The sequence below is a fragment of the Gopherus evgoodei genome, chromosome 1 (assembly GCF_007399415.2).
Source record: "Gopherus evgoodei ecotype Sinaloan lineage chromosome 1, rGopEvg1_v1.p, whole genome shotgun sequence".
In the NCBI taxonomy this organism is placed as follows: domain Eukaryota; kingdom Metazoa; phylum Chordata; order Testudines; family Testudinidae; genus Gopherus; species Gopherus evgoodei.
The window spans coordinates 264,141,911-264,163,897 of NC_044322.1; the positions used below are offsets into that span (position 1 = coordinate 264,141,911).

The following is a 21,987-nucleotide window of genomic DNA, read 5'->3' on the forward strand; positions in this document are numbered from 1 at the left end:
GACATGCCACTGAACGAAGCATACACTGTAGACCAGACGTGGGCAAACTATGGCCCGTGTGACCATCCTGCCTGGCAATCTAGTCCCCAGCCCCTCCCCCGCTGTCTCCCCTCCCCTGCTGCTACATGGGCTGCACTCTGGCTCGCCACTCCCGCTGGGCAGCGTGGGGAGCACAGCTGGCTCTGGCCGGGTGTCGTGGCTGAGAGCTCCTGCTGCTGGTAAGAGGGTGTGGGGGTTGGGTAAGGGAACAGGAGGTCCTGGGGGGCAGTCAGGGAGGAGGGGTGGGTTGCATGGGGCAGAGGTTCAGGGTGGGAGGGTGGTCAGGGGATGGGGAACAGGGAGCGTTGGGAGTGGGAGTCCCGGGGGGGCCTGTTGGGGCGGGGCTGTGGATAGGGGTCGAGAGGGCAGTTAAGGGACAGGAAGCAGGGGGGTTGGATAGGGAGTGGGGGTCCTGGGAGGGGATGGTCAGGGGACAAGGAGCAGGGGGGGTTGGATGGATGGGAAGTTCTGAGGGGGGCAGTCAGGGGGTGAGAAGTGGAACGGGTCGGATGGGGCCGGTGGCCAGGCTCTTTAGGGAAGGCATAGCCTTCCCTACCCGGCCCTCCATACAATTGCGCAACCCCGATGTGGCCCTCGGGCCAAAAAGTTTGCCCACCGCTGGTGTAGACGTATTCTAGTAAACTGCAAAAAGAACAGGAGTACTTGTGGCACCTTGGAGACTAACAAATTTATTTGAGCAGTTCCATTCTATGCATCCGATGAAGTGGGCTGTAGCCCATGAAAGCTTATGCTCAAATAAATTTGTTAGTCTCTAAGATGCCATAAGTACTCCTGTTCTTTTTGCAGTTTACTAGAGTGCGGATACAGACTAACATGGCTGCTACTGTGATATCTAGTAAACTGGTCCACAAACTAAACAAAGGGATTGTCTCACCCCTTTCTGGAATGTACCCACTTCTGGAACAAAATACAGTTGTAGTTAAACAACACATAATAATGTGACACAACAAACAGTTTGTGATGAAGAAGGGTAACTGAGCCACCAGAATCTGCACAGGGAACTGAGATACCGTAGGAAGAATGTAAGTTTCGTAGCGTGGTTAGGACACTGCATTTGACTACCCTTACTTTGCAAAAAGTGCTATTGGCTATTTAATCTCATGTAAAAGATGGTGCCTCCAGCAATGTAGTGCCCTTACTACCTTGCTGTAGCTTTGGTTCTGTGGCAACTGAGAAGAGTAGTCTCTACTAAATGCTTTCTTCAACACCCATCTGTTCCTTAGACTAGGATTCCTATCCGCACAATGACTCAGCGTAACCTTATGAGATTTGGCAGGATCACAGAACCAGGTGCTATGGTTGCATTACTTACTGATAAAGTAAAACAAAATGCTATTATTGCAAATAGAACAGAACATACCCATTCTTAAACTTTGAAATTACCATAACAGGACCAAAGGATTCTTCCTTGGCAAGGTACATATGGTCTTCAACATCAGTAAATACAGTGGGTTCCATGAAGAAACCTAAACAAACACAGACAGAGCATCATTTGCATGTGAGTAAAATATTTGTTTAGTTTGTATTCTCTCCTTCTCTACCTACATAGTACCACACACCACACTCTCTCTGTTTTCCATATTCTGAGCTAAGTATTTTATAAGCCTAAGCAGCAGATATAAATATCCACTCTAAATTTTCTTTAGAGAAGGAAAACCAGTATGTACAAAGACTTTCACACCAGAAGTTCTATTTTCCTAGAGATATAGGCCAGGTGTGCAGAAGAAAAGGTTTGCTGGTACAGATATATCAGCAAACCATCCTAGTGAAGGTTCAGTTTGTACCAACAAAAAAGTGCTTTTGCTAGAATAAGTTATACCATTCCCTGAACAAACTAAGCTATACTGGCAAAAGTAATTTTTAATCAGTATAACTGCGTCTACATTCGGGCTTTTGCCAGTGTAAAACTCGCAAAAAAACCCAACAACAACAAAAACACCCCATCCCTCACCAATGTTACTATGCCGGCAAAAGTTTTTAGTTTAGACCTGACCTAAGTCTCAATTTAGTTTCTGGTGTGTCAGCTGCACAACTTCCATTAATGGTATATGGAAGCTGTGCCGTGAAAGTCATATGTATCAAGTGAGGACTATTCCCCTTAGTCTCTATATAAAAGCCACTCCTAGCAAAGAAATATTGTAGAACAGGCTGAGTTTCTCCTTACATGCAAATATTTGAAGAGTTCTTCAGAATGAGCCATCTCTTTCTTCTAGGTCTTTATGCCAAGTGATTTTCTCCAGGACAATGACACCCTACTTTATTTAGGTATACGTCATAGAGTCCTCTACCTTGGTGGCCACGGGAAAGAAACCATGTAGCTGTCCTTCAGCTCATTTTGTACTGTATTTCCGTGAGTTTATTCCTCTTTGTGCTACACAACAGAGGGAACCATGTGGGATTTTATTTAAAAATGTAAAAATTCAAAACATTTCCAGGTAGTATTTTACCTGGTCTACATACTTGTCTTCCTCCATACACTAATGTTGCTCCTTCTTTCACTCCAATTTCACAATATTCCAGCAGCTTTTCCAGATGAGCCTTATGATTCTGTGGACCATGATCTGTGGCTCTATCGAGCGGGTCACCAATTTTCATCTTTTTTATTTCTTCCACCTACACATTACCCAATTAAAATGAAAAGTTACATAGTATGACATGCTGGCTAATTTTTTTTGAAATGATTAGTGACTATGCGTCCTTTAGTGTTGGGGTGCCCAAGTTTAAGACCACTTGAAGGGACTCGATTTTCAGAAGGAGTACTTAACACTTTCTGAAAATCAGGCTCTTTTAAGTTGTTTCAAGTCAAAATCACTAGACATTTTTGAAAATCTTGAGCATTGTTTTTTAGTTATTCATTTTTAAGTTTCTTCTGTTACTGTGTCTGGTATTTAAAATGTCATTGTTAACTCAAGTTAACATAGTGTGGTAAGCAAGATACTGAAGCTATTTCCTATTCTACATAGCAATAAATAACTGAATTTTCACACAGCAGTGTTGAATTTTTAATGGTGAACATTAGATACTCTTGTATAATCCCTGCTATACTTCCAGTCTTACCATATTTTTTTCCCATATTCACAGTGGTCTTGAGTCTCATGGATACAAATTTGGCAATTTCTGGTTAGACAAATGTACAGATATAGTTGATAGGATAACATTTCTTTATAAGTGTGTCACTTCTCGTTGCATTTCTTGGGCAGGTGTCTCCCATTAGTACACCCTTTTCATTGCTTCATGATAGGAATCGTGATTTCCCAGCATCAGCAGCAATTGAAAGTTTAAAGAACTTGCATGATACATACAATAAACTTGTGTGTGTGTATAAAATGACTTGATCTTTGCTTTCCATTGTTGCTGAAGAATTTATTTTGAACATGAGCCCTTTAAATATCTTACCACTCTCCTAACAAACTCATCATGAATTGATTCTTCCACAAACAGTCTTCCAGCTGCAATGCAGTTTTCTCCCTTGTTGAAGTATACTGCTCCCATGCCCTGTGTCAGAAAAAAACACTATATTGACACTTGGTTTTATTAATTTCCTACTCCAGCTATTCCCTGGAGCTACATTCTCTCTCTCTTTTTTTCTCCTATGTCTGGATCAATGTATAGAACTCTTCTTTAAAGGGGCAATATCGGCATAAAACTCATTAAAGAAATAAAAATGTTTTCTTTCCTCTGGGGTAAATCCTACCCTTCTTCCCTCTATCTTCTCAACATAAAAATGTGCATGAATAGAGATGGCCCTGGGTGCAGTGGAGCTGCTGTATGTGGAGGCAGGATTTAGGGAGGTGCACACCCCCTGCACACTGTTGAGTGAAGCTCCATAGAGACACTGTACAGCATCACGGAAAAGGAGTTTGGAAGCAAGGCTGATGAATACACAACTCTGCTGATTCACTCCCCTTATGGAGGGCTATGAGGGCAGTCACAGCATGTGACCCAGTGGAGAAGTATGTGTTCCCATTCTGTCAAATGCACAAAGAACCTCCCCTACATCAAGCCTATGGACTCAGGCCTCATGGAGGAGGGACAATTTGTCCCTGTTACTTACTATTGACCATCAGAAAACTTTCAAAGACAAATTTTTTTTCCATGGGAAAAAATATTTTCATGAAAAAATTTGTTTCCATTTTCTGACTGGCTCATGCAATATCTCAGATGATCAAACCATAAAGAGATTTTCAAAATTCAATTTGCTTTTCACACTGCACACTGTTTCTGCCCCATCGCCCCCATTTAACTCTTCCTGGATCATAAAAAATGGATTGGAGAGTCAGCTTCACTGTTTTGTCTCGTGCAATAGCACAATGTTGTTTGGGTTCAATGGGGCTCTAACTGCAGGATTAGGGCCTACACTAACCACATCATGTAGCAACTAAGTCTTTTTGTAATAAGTGATGTAGTATATACTAGTGTTATATTGGAAACAGATCCCTTCAATAGGAAATAGGATTTTATAATCTACTCATTTTCCTCAATGCATATATATTGCAAATTTGATAAGACAGAAGTTAAGGTTGGATGGGAAGTATAGGTCAGGTATGTGGGTGATGGTGAGTCATTAAGGATTACATGGCAGTGGGGAACGGACTGAATCTCAACCTCATTTCCAGACATTTTTAAGCATTTGGAGAGGTTTTAAGTGTCAATTTTTTGTCAAATTAATTTTTTTGCAGTGTTAACATGACTCCATGGAAGCCTACTGTTCACCTTCACTCTTCTTCAATTGAAGTTTTTGGAGATCATCCCAGCCTTTTTGAATAAGCCCCAAAAGTTTGAACTGTGTTGGTAGAGAAGAGGAGCCCTGCTTCAACATACGGCATGAGGCTTAAAGTGGGGCTATCCTCCTGTATGTTTTAGCAAGGCCTGAGGATGGGGGCATGTAAGAAAGAGAGAAGGAATTAGAACATTGCTTCTTAATAAGATGCACTAACAAGGCTTTGAACATGTTTTACTTTGAAGTAACCTTACCATTCTCACAGCTTTGTCAAGTTCACAGTCCTCAAAAATGATCAGTGGGGATTTACCACCAAGTTCAAGGGAGACTTTCTTCAGATTACTGACTGCACAGCTATGGAAGGTTGTAAATAATTATGTAAAATTAACATTCAGACCTCTTTTAGTAATGAAATTATTTCCCCTAAGATCAGCTGGTGAAAATGTATATCATATATCTATTTTTGGTTTTGGACAGTTGGACTTAACAGCAAATGATATTTCCACTATTTAATAAACACAAATGATTAAATATATTCCCATCCGTAGTCTGCATGTCATTTTAATGTCATGTGCAAGATGTAGTTTGCACATCAATGTAGTAAACAAACACTGAATAATCTACAGCATAAAATAAGATCTAAAACATCTTCTGAATATAATGAATACAATACCTCTTCATGATCTGTTTACCAATAAGAGTTGAACCAGTAAATCCAAGTTTGCGGATATCTGGGTGTTCAGACATGTGCTGTCCCACTAAACCACCTGTATTGTTGTGAGATACGGGAAACAACTAATTGGAAAATGTACATGCAATTCTTAACATACTAATAGTCCAGTAGGCCTGTCAGGTTAAATAGCATCTAATTTAAAAAATAAGTATCCTTACTTATGTTACTATGAACACCTCAGATTAATAAAACTAAAACCACAATGGCACAAATCCCTCCCTTCACCAATGGAGCTGAGAACTTCATCTCTGATACTTGGACTGCTGGTAGAAGAACCCAGTTTATATTTTAAACTTGGATCAGCTGACATATGTACTGTTTCACTGAATCAGCCCCACAGTTATCTTGGGGTTTGTCTTCACTAGGAAATCTTATGTTTAAACATGATTGTGAGGAGGTGAATTAGCTGATGTAATGTTAAATTGTCTCCACCGACCGATCTGTCACACTTACCTAACTAGATTTCTCACAATCTTATTGAAAAAATATTTCCTACTGATAACAAGCTTTGGAGAATAAGAAAAATCCTATAATCAAAAGCATTATGTTTCTCTGTATTATAAACGGTTCTTTGAAGATTTTTGTATTTTTGTTTGAACTGAGAATGTGTAGATAAGGGGTAAACACTCCTGGCTAGCTTCATAGTCATTCCCCATTCAGCTCAGAGAATACATGTGAAATGATGTATCAGCTTTGTAACGTGGACAAAGATCCACTAAGAAGGAGGAGAAGTCCACTCAGCACAGTTATCACCTGACAGGTCTGCAGAGGTAAAAACCTAGATCACCAACAACTTCACCTCACCTCAGTCTTTTACTTAACTGTTCTCTACTACAGTTCATACCGAGCTATATTTTGTACAGAAAAATAATTAGATCAATGCTTTACCTGAACCAGGTAGAATATTTAAAACGCCTTTGGGAAATCCTGCTTTAGCGGAGAGCTCTGCAAACTTTAAGGCAGTCAAAGGAGTGACCTAAGCATGGACACAATGGTCAGATTAGGTCTGTTATTTTAGTTAAATATGCCGTGCAATATTTAATGTGCAATACATTTTAGCTTGTTACAATATGAATCTTACATTAATTCATATTTTCACAAAGCTGACAAAGTGGCATTCCCTTAGAAAAAGGAGTGCATTCTGTTTACATCCCAGATTAGTTATATTTTGAGACACATGCATCTCACTGTGCAACCAGGGCCGGCTCCAGGCGCCAACTAAGGAAGCAGGTGCTTGGAGTGGCCAATGGAAAGAGGTTGCTCATCCGGGTCTTTCGCAGCAAGTTCCTCACTCCCTCTCAGAGGGAAGGACCCGCCGCCGAATTGCTGCCGAAGAATGAAGTGGCGCAGTAGAGCTGCCGCTGAAGTGACGCCGATTGCGGCTTTATCTTTTTTCCCATTTTTTTTTTTTTGCTTCGCCACTTGGGGCAGCAAAAAAGCTGGAGCTGGCCCTGTGTGCAACCTCCTCTCCCCCTCTTCCCTAACCATAGCTCCATGCAACGACGACATCAATAGACAAACAGAAAGTTTTGGTGTATTCTCTAATTTGAGGGTGCAGAGAGTTCTAGTGAAGAGGAGTGCCTTGTATCAGTGTGGGAATAGCGACTATTTTACATGTTTTACAGCATGCAACAGGTCAGTAAATGGATGGAGTCAATGGAAGCTTTGCCTGAATATGAGTGGAGGATCACACCCCTAATTTGCATTTTCCCTTTTGATTTTACCTGTGCTGGTTTGAGAACTAACGTGTTGCCTGCAGCCAAGCATGCTGCACTCTTCCATGCAAGCATCATCAGTGGGTAATTCCAAGGGATAACAATTGCACAGACTCTTAAGATTGGGAAAAATATGAAAAAAAAGTTACATTTTCATAACAGATTTTGAAAGGATTTTCTATTTGTCAAGGTTAAAACTAGTTTGCAGTCATTAAGAAGAAGACAATAACCTTACCCTATGGGTTCCTTCTTGGTGAATGTTAGGTTATGGTTTGGGCGGGCCTGGCTAATTGGGATTGTAGAACCCTAAAAGAAAGACAATGGATTTCAAACAATGTATATATCTAGAAAGGAAAACTAAAATGTACCAATTATCTAACCATGTTTGTTTCAGAAAAATCATTGCCATCATGGAAGGCTTCACAGCCAGATTTGTTCTGTTAATGGGATGCCAGAGACAGAAAGATGCTGGAATATTGCTGCTGTATACCCTTCTACCACAGATATGAGGTACATCTCCTCTATAACACTCCACATTCTCAACCAGCTTATCTGTCATCACGAGTCAGACTCTAAATTCCTGTTTCCCAATAGGAGGCATAATGTGCTCCTATCATGTTTCCAAGAAGACTCTTACTAGGTAAAATTCTAATTCGGTCACCCACAACTTTGAATGCCTCATTTCCCTGTGTTAAAGTTGTTCTTCTGGGCTGTACAAGCAAAAGACAGTACTAGTAAAGAATAAGTATGCAGAAGCATCGTAATTCATTTCTGACTTTGCGTAATTGCTGTCAAATATTTGCTTGCCTGAATTTTGTCACACCATCCAGCAAAGTATCTGAATGTTTGCACAGACATTCCTACATGGGTCTTCAAAGCTAAAGTGTAGACAGCTCCTGAGTCAATGGCCTCAATTGTTGCTAATTCCTCTTGGTGTTCTTCCATCAGGTCAGCAAGTCTTTTAATTAAAACACAACAAATGAGAATCAAAAATAACAATATTGGGAAACGACACTTCTAACTGTACCTAACTTACAAATGTGATGTGGGACTGAAACTACTGCAACTCAGGCAAAATTTCCACTGACTTCAGGATTAGGACCTTTGGCTATTTGGTAACGTAAATAAGGGCCAAACACCCAATAAAGTCAATGGGAATTTTTGCATTAACTTAAAAAGCGTCTGACATCCACACTGCAGTGCAGAGACCCAAGTCAAAGTAAGCATATCTCAGAACCCCTAGCCCCTCCCATCTCACCCCCTTCCGAAATGTGGCCACTCTAGCCATAGGACAAGGAAAGTCCATCAGTTTCAGATGGAGTATACCATGATTTTTCAGAGGAAGTAAAATAAAGTTAAGAAACATGAGCAAACATAGCAACCCCCCTTACATACCTGTACATTAATCTCCCTCTTTCCCTTGCATTCATTCTTGCCCATTCACCATTTTCAAATGCATCTTTTGCTGCTGCTACTGCCTTGTCAACATCAGCCACTGAAGCATAAGACACCTTTGCTATTATCTGTCACAAAACAGCTAAGTGTTAGCTCACATTTAAAGTGGTGTTACATACAATGCTTTCTTTCTCTCTTTTTATTTTTACTTAAATATAAACAAACATTTAATATTCTAATGGCTACCTATTATACATGGGTCAATCAGGTTCAGAAAAGGTCAGACACCACTGACTGAAGTGGAATTCGAAGGACTGTGCGAACAGTCAGAATTCTGGATCCTTCTTTCCTCAAACTCTGCTAACAACAGAGCACACCCTCAAGCCTTATTTTATTTCTTCAACTATCACATGAACTTACTGATGTGACATTGAAAAAGTGGAAAAGCTTAGTGTCTGGTACGACAATAGAATGCCTAAGCATTCTAGAATACCATCTGGATATTGCCTCCCTGGAATGGTATATTTGTTATATGTATCACCATAGATGGACACTTATATTTAAGATGCCTTAAGATAATACCAAACTGCTAAAGCTGTACTTGATTCTTGCCTCATTAATAGTGGTACAACTAGCTCCATTCACTTAAGCGGAATTCAGTTACTCTTGATTTATAGTGCCATATATGAGATCAGAATTAGGGCTGTTATTTATAACTTTTCAGTTAACAGTTGCTCAGCCAAGATTTGGTACTTTTGGGGGAAAAAATGCATATTGAGAAGTCATTTTTAAAAGTGATTTAAAAGTAGGGTTACCAGATAGCAATTGTGAAAAAGCAGGACAGGGGTTGGCGGGTAATAGGCGCCTATATAAGAAAAAGTCCCAAGAAATGGGACTGTCCCTTTAAAAATGGGACATCTGGTCACCCTATTTAAAAGGACACTTTCAGGATAAATTTGACCTAAACTGTAGGATTTGTAAAAATAAGCTTTTACAAAACTTCTGACCAACAGAAATGTGCTCAAGAAACTAACAAAAATCTCAGTGGAAACACTTTTTAAAGGAACATATAAACATTCCCCTGTTTTGTCTGCAAAGCCAAACACTGCAACTCTAAGCTAAAGTATCAGAACCTGCTAGTGAAACTGACTTGAAAAAGACTATAAACACAGTGAAATTAATCAGCCAGTTTTCACTATGCAGGCTAAGATGCAAAAAGTGAATAAAAAGCATAAAAACTGAAAAGTAAATCAGATTAAATTATTAACATTTCAAGATAACTAAAAGTTAAAGAATTTTTTTAAAGTTTTGACTGTAAAATAGTAAAGGAATCTTTTAAAATGTACTACGTGATTTTCAACTTGGCAATATCCTTGTAATGTTTTAGATTATTTATCCAGAAATGTAGTATTCAGAATAAGCCAGTATTTATCATATGCAGAAATTACTCACTGATCCATCTGTTGGGTTTATAGTGTCATATGTTTTTCCTTCTTCAGCATTCATAAACTGTCCATTTATAAAACACTGGTAAGGCATCTTCACAGTCATATTGTTAACATTTTTTGAAACCTAACAGTGAAAGAAACTCAGCATTTCAATGTGTCTTACATCGTTGCCAACTCTCATGATTTTGTCATGAGTCTCATGATCATTACTGTTTTCCTTAAAGCACCAGATTCTGGAGTCAAGTGGATATGTGATGATTTCAGCCTTCATTCTTTAAAAAAATTTAAAAATAAATTTCTAGCCCTTGTGGCTATGGAGAAGGCTTCAAAATGTGACCTTGATGCACCCTAAAGGCTTAAAAAGCAGAAAGCAAATAAAAAAATCGCCAAATCTATTATTTTTACTTAATCTTGTGATTTAAAGCCAATCTTATAATTTTTGAACATTTGGGGTTGGCAAAACTATACATGCAACACGCAAAACTACATACCTAATACAACTTGTAACTTTAATATGCAAAAACAGTTTTCAGACAAAGTACCAGGATGCATATATGGCTATCAGTATCCATCGCTAAGGCAAAACTAAATAGAAATTGTACTTCCTCTGAGGAGAAGAAGTGCCTAAATTATTAAATGGATTAATGAATTTGTATGGTTTTACTAGTGGATATCCAGGATCAAATCATCATTAGGGCCTCAGTCCAGCAAGGTATTAAAATAGGTGTGTGACTAAATAGATTTATAATCCAACTGAAGTCAATGTCCCTAGTTATGTGTTTAAAGTTACTGTGACTCTAAGAGCTCCTTTATGCCAAGTGGCAAAGGGCTCACCCAACACACTGTTGGCAGAATATTTAGCCAAGCAAGGACCTGTAAGGTATCACATGAAAACGGGTGACATGTTGGTCACGAATATTGTTGCATGATGTATGTACAAGTTGTGTATAAAAACTTATGTATGTGTGCTGGAAATAGGTTCATGTAATATGTTTTGGAGGCAGCTAATAAACAAGCCTGCCCTAAACAAAGGAATGTAGATTTACCTATCTGCATGGGTCTAGTTATGAGAAAACAGCATGGCTTAATCGCAAGCAAAGGATAACGAAGGTACATTCGCATCTAAGGTAAACAAAGTGATCAAGCCAACTGAGAAAGCAAATTGACAAGAGGATGAAGAAAGGGCTTGGTGCCCAAAGACCAAGCAGCAGGGGGGAGGAACTTGGTCTTGATTTACTTTTCAAAGAATACATTTCAAAAGGTTTCTGGACTATGAAAGGGAACAAATGGGACTCCTTTGTTATTCATCTCTTTGGGGACAAAGAGATAAGCAGCCTCTGATTCTCTAAGTGGTGGATCCTCCTGCCTGAAGGGCTGGAGATGCTCATCGCTTGACGCAGTTGAGGAAGCTGCTTAGGCAAAGATTGTAGCTTGGTTTGGTTTTGTATCCCTGCCCATCCTGGCTAACAGCCATTGATGGGCCTATCCTCCATGAATTTATCTAGTTATTTTTTAAATCCTGTTATAGGCTTGGCCTTCACAACATCCTTTGGTAAAGAATTCCACAGGTAGACTGTGCACTGTGTGAAGAAATACTTTCTTTTGTCTGTTTTAAACCTGCTGCCTATTAATTTCATTGGGTGACCTGTAATTCTTGTGTTAGGAGAAGGAGTAAAGAACACTTCCTTATTTACTTTCTCCATACCACTCATGATTTTATAGATCTCTATCATATCCCCCTCCGCCCCATGCTAGGGTTCCTTGGAGGACAGTCTGTTGCTGTTTTCCTCAGAAAAGCAGATTTTTTTGTGGGCATGATGACTGAGATACATGAGCAAGGCACTCTAAGGAGGTTTACAATACCTACATGTGCAATATGCATGAATCCATCCACTGCTATTGATCTCCTAGTTTCATGAGCAATGGCATTCACCAAATTTCACCTTCATCCCATCACAAATAAATGAAAACTGCAGAAACGAAACCAACACTCCATCAAAGAAAGTGTGCAAAATGTCAATAAAACCAAAAAAGGCTTACATAATCTATGACTAATTCTTCTTCGTCCTCTCCCCTCAGTTTCCTCACAGCCATCTGAATAAAGTCTGCAAACTTAGTGGCCATATATACATCTTCATTCTGCAGCTGAAGTCCACCATATTTTTGTTTGATCTCTTCAATCATTCTGAAAATTGCAAAGGTTGAACTTTACACTGAAGTATTGTTGAGACAGTCAATTATTAGAAGGTGGAGTAGGGTTTTGGTTGGTTGTGTAGAATGTGTGGACTTTTTTGTGTGCATGCCATTATTCTGTAGCTGCACTGTGTTACTGCTAGCCATTGGGCTACATGGGGTCCTCAGTTATACACAGCAATTGTGCAGGTGTTATTAGGGGCAGAATTTGACCCAATGGTTTTGAAATACTCTGAGGTAACAAGTATCAGAGGGTAGCCGTGTTAGTCTGGATCTGTAAAAGCAGCAAAGAATCCTGTGGCACCTTATAGACTAACAGATGTTTTGGAGCATGAGCTTTCGTGGGTGAATACCCACTTCCTCAGATGCATGAAAGTGATCTGAGGAAGTGGGTATTCACCCACGAAAGCTCATGCTCCAAAACGTCTGTTAGTCTATAAGGTGCCACAGGATTCTTTGCTGCTTTCTGAGGTAACAGTTTAGGAATAAAAGGCAAATGATAAACATATGTCATGTGTAACAAGGTATGCTCTGCTCCTGCCTTCTAGCTTCACAGAAACTGCTCAGACTCCACCAGTTAGTTATCCACACAGTGTGGTTTAGTTCAGATTCCTGCCCCAACCCCTTTACAGTTCTGTGCAGCAATGCTATTTGCAGTGTCCCCAGGATCTGAGAGGAGAAGAGGTGTCCCTTCCTTGAGAGTTCTTTAAGTTTTGACTTGGACTCAGCCCTGCTCCTCTCCCCTTGCACTTCCTTCCTGTGCCTTTTTAATCACTCCTCAGAGGATGAGCTAATTAATCCATTAGCTCACCCAGCCTGATTAGCGCATTCCATTCCTCATTTAGACCTCCTTGGGGAAACCAATTAGTGCCAGAGAGATCAGAGTGCTGGCTAACCGGCTAGCTCCCAGCACTGTTACATCATGCAAGTATTGTTCAGGCCTTTTAGTACCGCTCGGGAATTGTGAATCATGTTACATTTGGTGGATTATTAATAGCAATGATTTTGGTAAAACTCTCAGGGGCTTCTCATGTGATGGCTGTGGACATTCGGGGCAGAGAAAGGAGCGATGCTCACTAATGTGACCTGATACAGCATGGTGACCTCACTCCATATGGGAGTAGTGGGCTCAACCCCCCTTGTACATATCCCCACTGATCTCAATGGGAGTTCGCTATGCAGCTGCAGGATTGGGCCCCCAGATTTGGAATAGCTGTCAGATCTACAATAGACTCGCTCCCAAATATCTGCCAAGATAGTCCCTTAGTTTTAGGGCTAATCCTGCGCTTGTTATTCAGGCAAAACTCCAATTGAGGACAATGTTATGGGAGTCAATGGGAGTACTGCTTGAGTAAGCGGGGCAAGAGCGGGGAAAGGGAAAAATCACAGATACTGTAAGAACCATAACAAGGTCACAACCTTCATTTATTGCTTAGAAACATGGTTATTTAAAATATAAAAGTTACCTGACAACATGCATCGAGGATGCTCCAGATTTGAAGAAGTCTGTAGAATCCTCAATTGCAGCAACATTGCTCAAAATTCCCTTCCAAATGGTCTAAAAAATATAGAAAATAAATGAGGCATTAATACAAACAACCCCCCCCATATGGCATAAAACATTAGTTCACTGACACTAATGTAGGTCTGCGTGTACATTTTTAAACACATCGGCTTCTTTAAAATCAATTACTTCTATTTTTGCTACAACCACCATGCTAATGATTTGCATGTATACAGTTTGCATTTTTTTAGTGTGGCAGGTGAAATTACTGTTTGACCTTTTGACCTGAGCAGTTAGCCAGTATGTGGGGCTTTGCAGGTTTGTCTTGATTTGGGGAACTGATGCTATGAATCATCTGAGAATGAGCGATTTCTTTGCTGCAATCAGGGCCAGCAGAATGACATTATGGGCCATACCCCAATAATGGAAATATCGTGGGTGCTGTCTGATATATGTTTCCTCTCCCACAATATCTCACAGAGGTGAGAGTGGAACCTGGTTATGCTTCCACTCCTGCACGCATGCATTGGAGGTGGAGGTGAGAGCAGAACTCTGAGGAGGGGCTGGAGATCAGGCTGGCTGTTAGGAAGCAAGTAGGAATAGACAGCTCTCCTCTCCCCGTCTTCTATCTACAACAGGTCCTAGCAGAGATATCAGGTCCAGGGAGGAACATGTGCCCCAGCTGCCAGGTTGCAGGAGAGTGCACAGGCACCTGGGTTGGGGACAGGGAAGCACTGGCTCACAGGGCACCAGCTGCTGAAGAACTGCCGGGATGCCCATTCCCAGCCTGGAACAGGATGTCCTCCATCGTGCCACAGTAGCTCTCCTCACTCTCCCTTCGCTGCTCCCCACCCCCCTTAACAGCCAGCTTCCACCCCCCAGTCTTCTGGTTGCAATCCTGATTATTTACAAACATAGGCGTAGTTTGATTTTTATATCTGGGAGATAGGAACAGAGGTGGAACATGGAGGGGGACATGTGGGTTTGGGCCAGGCTCCTTCGGAGGAGAAGCAAGAGCACATCAGGGGTGCAGCTCGGAGCTGTGCTGCTCCCCCTGCCTGGGGAGTGCCTGGCCCCGCAGAGGCGGCCTGGCTCGGGGAGCAGGGCAGGGAGGGCTGCTGGGCAGCCAGCCTGCATCCAGCTTCCACAGCAAAGAGAGCTGTGGGCCAGGCGACTCCTACCGGCTTCAGATCTGCTGGCTCCTGGCAGGCGGTGACGGTTTTCAAACTGTGGGGCATGTCCCCCTAGGACAGCAAGCCACACAGTTTGAAAACCTCTGTGCTAAATGGAAGGCAGAAATCTGGGGGGCACATGACCCCATGTCCTCCCCCCTGTGTTGCCTCTAGTTTGAGGGGGCAATGCCTCCCATTCCCTCCCCAATTGCCGCCCATTTACAGAGCATGTACACAAAGTCCTGGTTCCCCGAACGCAGTAGGAATAAACAGCAGCAGGCAGTTTCTTTGTTCACATTTTCCAAGCCTGCCTCTGCAGAAAAGCCTGTGCCCCAAGGAGCTCTGTCCCTCTGCTCCCCCTCAAGGTCATGCTTCATTCTCTTGCTTCCTGGTGGCTTTCTTATTTTCACACACACACAACTTGCCAAGCAATCCCTTTCAGGCTGTGCATTTGCAATCAGCCCCAGGAAACTGCTCAGGTTTTGCTATGTGGCCAGGTATCTTGGGCAGCAGTCTCCCACTACTTCCGGCAATCGTAACATAAAATGGGTTTAACTGCTCTTTCCCCTTAGCCCAGGGGTGGGCAAACTTTTTGGCCCGAGGGCCACACTGGGGAATAGAAATTGTATGGAGGGTCATGAATGCTCACAAAATTGGGGTTGGGGTGCTGGAGGGAGTGAGGGCTCTAGGGTGGGGCTGGGAATGAGGAGTTTGAGGTATAGGAGGGTGCTCTGGACTTGGACCGAGGGGTTTGGAAAGCAGGTGGGGGATCAGGGCTGTGGCAGGGAGTTGGGGCGTGGGGAGAGGCTCAGGGGTGAAGGCTCCAAATGGTGCTTACCTCAAGCGGCTCCCAGAAGCAGTGGCATGTCCCTTCTCCAACTCCTACATGGAGGTGGGGCCATGTGGCTCTGCATGCTGCCCGGTCCACAGGCAGTGGCCCCTCAGCTGCCATTGGAGCACTGGAGGGGGCCACTGGAGCACGTAGGAGCCGAAGTGGGGCCATGCTGCAGTTTCCAGGAGCTGCATGGTGTGGCCCCAGACCCTGCACCTCAGCTGGAGTGGGCCCAAACCACAGGGTACTGCCCCTGATTTAGCACCCCGGCCCGAGCGCCAGAGTGGGGCTGAGCCACATTGTGCAGCTCTCAATCCCACTCCTCAGCAGCAGCTCGTGGGCTGGCTTAAAATTGCTCGTGGGCCAGATCTGGCCTGGGGGCAGTAGTTTGCCTACCCTTGCCTTAGCCTGAAAGAAGGGTGGTTAGCACACCCATCAGCTTTAACCAGCTCTGCAATTATCTAAAGCTCAAAGACCCACTTGATGACAGCCATTAGCACCTTCCAGCATAACATTCCATAATTAGTAGTGGTAGTACTATAAAAGGATTCCTGTTATGCATGAAAATTATTTCTCCTAATATTATGTTGCATAACAATGCAGCAAAATTCAATGCAATACCAATAGTTTTCTTGCCCATCTTTATTATAACCTTAATCTTCCAAATAATAGCATCACTTTAGATGTATAGGGACTGATCCCATGAGGTGTGAAGAGGGTGGGCTCAGGAGGACTGGAGTATTTGGTAGTTGGGTATGTACAGCAGGGACTTTTGACACTGGGGAAGGGGCTGAGAGGTAGTACCATAGAATAAATACATTAGATGGATATTTCTGTTAAAATGGGGGTGAAACTGCTGAGAATGTGCATGTTTAAATTCTTATAATTTGGTTTCAAGTTGTCTCCACTGAACCAAATAAGGCAATTCACATCTCTAAGAAATATTGTTTCTTGGGCTATGTCTACACTATGCAGCTTTTAGTGGCACGGCTGTGCTTCTATAGCTGTGCCGCTCAAAGTCGTGCAGTGTAGCTACTGTTCATCGAGACAAAAAACTTCCAACCCCAACAAGCGGTATTAGCGTTGTTGGCAGGAGAACGCTCCTGCCGACAAAGCGCTGTTCATACCGGCACCTGTCATGGACAACACTTTTGTCTTTTGGGGCTGTGTTTTTTTAACACCTCTGAACTACAAAAGTTTTGTCTTTCACTTGTCAGTGTAGACAAAACTTTAGACTCTGCTTGAGTCTGTCTATAGTACGGCCCCGTAGTTCAGACTACAGAAGTGTGAAAAGCAGTATGCACCTAAGTTTTGAGCTTCAACTCTCCCGTGTGGATGCTGCAGACTAAAAGGTTCCTAGTTCACATTAATGTTGTCCTGTCTGAGGACTCCACGAACAAGAACCAGGAACTGTGAAGTACTTCTTGTACGTGGTACAGTACACGGCTGCTTCTAGCAGGTCAGGCTTCTGTATCAGATAAAGACTGACTACAGGGCTTTCTTCTCAGAGAGATACACAAGAGACGTGTCTTCATTAAGATCCTTTAAAGTTCTGCCACCTATGGCTGAGGTTAGCTTAAATATGGGATGTCATACATGCCGCCCTTAGTGGCTGAACAGTATAATACAGTTAAGCATTCTGTCACAGGAAACCTTGAATATGAACCCCCAGCATCCCCACAGGGGAGTCCAGGACAGCACTTTCATGCACAATGATCTTCATGGCCTCAGGGTTCAAAATGCGGAGCAGTGTAGAGAAGCCCTGAGATTCTGTTTTTGAAATAAGATCAAATCTTGCTGATGAATGTTTCCATGAAAAAAATAACGCCTGTTTGGTGTCTGAAGGCCTCACTATGGGGGGGGAGAAGTCGTGCTGGTGCTCTGACTCTGCTTTGAAGTGCGTCTGCCTCACTCATTACATATGATCCAAAACCATTCTTCTTGACTTGGTCCAACACTTGGTCTTTAGAATCAATCACTTATATCTAAAGAAAAAGTTTCTAGGACCATATATATATTTGTGAACACCTAACCTGATCTCCAAACACATCTGAATTAATTTTAATAGCTTAACATTCATTCTTGTACTTTTGTATATATTTTGTTAAGAAATATACACATTGCACATTTAAATAAAAGTTATATCATGTCTGTGCCTAGACGTCTTTAATGCTTTTCTGTAAACTAATATCCTGCTGAACTAGTTTACAGAATTACCTTGATATCTTCCGCCATCTTTTTCTCCTCTTCTGTAAGTTCTAATACAGACATCTCATCAGATGAAAAGTATTTAGATGCAGGGATCATTTTTCCATCCTCAAATTGTAGATTTCTCACCAACAACTGAAAAAGAGGGAATATGATTTAAGTTGATGGAAAGGTTGTAAAACATACTAAGGAGAAATTAATGTGTTAATTCAAATAATAATGAAATGAGTAAGTGTCTGGTAGGAAATCTCAAATCTGTGATAAAGCTATCTTTAAATATTTTCTTCACCACAAACTATAGTAAGCATAGGTACATAGAAATGAACATATGATGGGTGGTAGGGGAATACCTGTAAGGATCAGTGGGACATGAACACGGACTGTAAGGTTACCGGACAACCACCATCCCCATGCTGCCAGCTGGTAGCATCTGGAACCTAGTTAGTCTCTGCAAACAATCTGCTCAGGTTCGTGGGAAGTTCTACCCAGGGTAATCTGACTGACGCTGGTTTCAGCAATCCCTGATTGGCACCCTGTCCCTGTATAAGTCCATGGGGCGTACCAACAAGTGCCCAGGCAACAATGAGAATCCTTAGCTACTTGTCATGACTGCCCAGCTCCTCTGTTAGTAAACTCCTGGTTCTGATCTCAGCTCTAACTTGGATTCTGACTCCAGATCGACCCCTGGAACTCTGACACAGACCCAGGATCTGCCAGATTCCTGACTGTTTTCGACCCTCGGCTTAGCTCATAACTCTGACTTAACCCTCAGCTTGATTCTTAACCCTGATCCTGGCTCTGACCCCTGCTTTCAGTTCTGGGATCCCAAGCTCCACCATTAGTCCTGCCTACCCTCACCCAGGATCCTGACAATACCTAAGATAAAGAACAGAATAGCATTTGGCACTCTTCATGAAATAATAGAAGATTGATATTTTCATGGCTGATTACCTGGCTGATTATCACTAGCATTGCAAAGATTACATCTGGATTTGAATGGCATGAAATTTCCATACAGTTTACATTTTCTCCTAATGTTGATCAGTCCATGCAGTTTTTCACCTCCCTTGCCCATGCGCCCCACCCTCCAGCTACACTATTTATCTTGTTGAACACTTACCATCTTTCCATCATTACCAAAAAGAACTAGGCCATTTTTGGTTATAAGCCCAGGTTTTGCAGTGCCTTTTATTGCCAACGGTTGTCCAGGAGGCACTGGCCCATCAAGTAATGATGACCCATAGAAAGTAACCATCTACAAAACAAAATCAATGACAGATGCATAAGCTCTAAATCTCTCTCAACATGCCGAAAATGCAATGACATTGTTTTCCTGCTGTTAATGGGAGATAATAGTCATTTTGGTTCCCGTTACATATAAACTGCAAAAATTGTGTGACTATATTATTTGTGGGGTGTCACAACCCAGCATATCCAAGTCTTTGCCTAAATGCAAGCCCAGGAAAATCCTGTGAGTGACAGCTACGTAACTCCAGGCCAGACCCCTGTTTCTTGTCTTCTTACACCGCAAGCTTTGGAAGGCAAACACAGTATCCATCTCAGTGTTTACACAGTGCTTACCACAGTGGGGCACAGATCCTGATTAGGGCCTTTGGGCAATATGGTAATATAAATATTAAATAACAATTATAATGACTAAATTGAGTCTGCTTGGAAAATGTCCTAATGTTATTTACTAGAACTCAACTGTGAGTACTGCTGTGGACCTGTGAAGGGGCCAAAGAGGGCACAAAGAGCCCCTCTTACTCCCTAAACAGGCTACCTACATCACCAGAACCTGTAAGGAAGGGACAGCAGCTGCCAGCAGGCTGCTACACCCTCCGCCCATCCCCCAACTTATCCTGTTAGATGGGGTGGGATCTGAGTTATTACAGAGAATTCTTTCCTGGTTGTCTGGCTGGTGAGTCTTGCCCGCATGCTCAGGATTAGGCTGATCACCATATTTGGGGTTGGGAAGGAATTTTCCTCCAGGGCAGATTGACAGAAGCCCTGGAGGTTTTTCACCATCCTCTGCAGCACGGGGCCCGGGTCACTTGCTAGAGGATTCTCTGCACCTTGAAGTCTTTAAACCATGATTTGAGGACTTCAATAGCTCAGTTAGATTAGACGTTTATTACAGGAGTGGGTGGGTGAGATTCTGTGGCCTGCGCTGTACAGGAGGTCAGATTAGACCAGGGGTCGGCAACTTTTCAGAAGTGCTGTGCCGAGTCTTCATTTATTCACTCTAATTTAAGGTATCGCGTGCCAGTAATACATTTTAATGTTTTTAGAAGATCTCTTTCTATATGTCTATATTATATAACTAAACTATTGTTGTATGTAAAGTAAGTATATGTGTATGGGGGTTCAGAGGTCAGGGCAGAGGGCAGTGGGGGTGTGGGAGGTGCAGGGCAGAAGGCTGGGAGTGTGGGGGGGTCAGGGAAGAGGGCAGTGGGGGTGTGGGGGGTGTAAGGCAGAAGGCTGAGTGTGTGGAGGGGTTCAGGGGTCAGGGAAGAGGTCTGGGTGTGTGGGGGGTGCAGGTCAGAAGTCTGAGTGGGGTGGTCAGGGCAGAGGGCTGGGGTGCTCAGCTCGTAGGGGTGCTCCCAGCAGGGCCAGCTCCAGGCACCAGCTTAGCTAGCAGATGCTTGGGGCAGCCACTCTGGAGAGGGGCGGCAGGTCCACCTATTCGGCGGCAACTCAGCGGAGGGTCCCTCACTCCCAGTCGAAGTGAAGGACCTCCCGCTGAATTGCTGCAGATCGCGATCGTGGTTTTCTTTTTTTTTTTGGCTGCTTGGGGCAGCAAAAACCGTGGAGCCGGCCCTGGCTCCCAGCCCCCTGCCCTGAGCGGCTCGTGGCAGGGGGCTGGAAGGGATATGCCCTGTTCCACCCCGTTCCCCAACGCCCTGTCCCTACCTCTTCTCTGTCTCTGCTGCGGAGCTGTGTACACTCTGCCGCTCTTCCCCCTCCCCCTCATTAGGGCCATCAGCTGATTGGCACAGGGAAGGAGAGCGGGAGGGGCAGGAAAGCACCACGCTGGGGGAAGAAGTTGGGAAGGGGGGAAGCCAGGCTGCCGCAGAACCAAGCTTCTGCCTCCTGCCCCCGCAGGGGAGAGCGGTGGGTGGCAGGGCTGAGTGGGGCTGGGGGCCAGGACCGCAGCAGTGTGCCCCTCAAAATCGGCTTGTGTGCCGTGTTTGGCACGCGTGCCGTAGGTTGCCAACCCCTGAACTAGACGATCATAATGGTCCCTTCTAACCTTAAAGTCTATGACTCTATGACTCTATCCCTTATCACTTAATATCTATCTTTTGTAGTTAATAAACTTGTTTTTGTCTCGTCCAAAACCCGGTATGTGGAATTCATAACTGGGGGGCAAAAAGCGTTGCATATCTCTCTCCACATTGAGGGAGGGGATGATTTTCATGAGCTTATGCTGTACAGTTCTCAGTGCAGTGCAAGACAGTATAATTTTGGGTTTGCACTCCAGAGGAGGGTGTGCACTTGAGTACTGGGCAGTTCCTTAGCTGATCTTAGCATCTATGTGTAAAGCTGCAGCTGGGTGTGTCCCTACCTGTATGTGTGCTGGTTAAGTGCAGTCTGAAACATGAGGGAGAGCTTGGCTGGCTTGCCTCAGCAATATAGTGTAAAGGGAGCCCAGGCTGGTAGGTGAGACAGACTCAGTGGTACCCCAGTTACAAGTGGCACCCGGGGGAGGGGGGCAACCCTCACAGATACATTTTATTAAGTGACTTGATCTATATTCTGATCGTTATCAACAGGAGTTACATGTGATCACCAAAAGGAGGCTGCATCTCATCTGTAACTTTTATTACAAAATCAAATAACAAAGATGATGTGAAAAGTAAGGAAACACTTAAATTTCACAGACTATACCTGGCCATCAATCACTGTCCAAGCTCCAGGTACTTTATCGTGCCCTCGGATCCAGTTATGCAAAGCTTCGGCAGGCTTGTCCCAAGAAATCTAGGAAGTCAAGATGCATGATCTGA

The 21,987-nt window shown here is 43.1% G+C and overlaps 1 protein-coding gene across 1 annotated transcript in view; it reads right to left on the reverse strand.

Moving 5' to 3' along the window:
* ALDH1L2 (aldehyde dehydrogenase 1 family member L2) overlaps positions 1–21,987 on the reverse strand; it is a 51,908-nt gene that overhangs the window by 6,244 nt on the left and 23,677 nt on the right. The window contains exons 6-21 of the mRNA XM_030544760.1: positions 21,872–21,961; positions 19,101–19,235; positions 17,990–18,115; positions 13,731–13,822; positions 12,112–12,256; positions 10,076–10,195; positions 8,624–8,751; positions 8,036–8,186; positions 7,464–7,534; positions 7,238–7,343; positions 6,402–6,489; positions 5,454–5,547; positions 5,035–5,134; positions 3,457–3,555; positions 2,508–2,673; positions 1,421–1,526 (exon numbers count right to left, since the gene is read on the reverse strand). Of these exons, the coding sequence (XP_030400620.1) occupies positions 1,421–1,526; positions 2,508–2,673; positions 3,457–3,555; positions 5,035–5,134; positions 5,454–5,547; positions 6,402–6,489; positions 7,238–7,343; positions 7,464–7,534; positions 8,036–8,186; positions 8,624–8,751; positions 10,076–10,195; positions 12,112–12,256; positions 13,731–13,822; positions 17,990–18,115; positions 19,101–19,235; positions 21,872–21,961 (1,817 nt within the window). The remainder of the gene's footprint in view (positions 1–1,420; positions 1,527–2,507; positions 2,674–3,456; positions 3,556–5,034; positions 5,135–5,453; positions 5,548–6,401; positions 6,490–7,237; positions 7,344–7,463; positions 7,535–8,035; positions 8,187–8,623; positions 8,752–10,075; positions 10,196–12,111; positions 12,257–13,730; positions 13,823–17,989; positions 18,116–19,100; positions 19,236–21,871; positions 21,962–21,987) is intronic.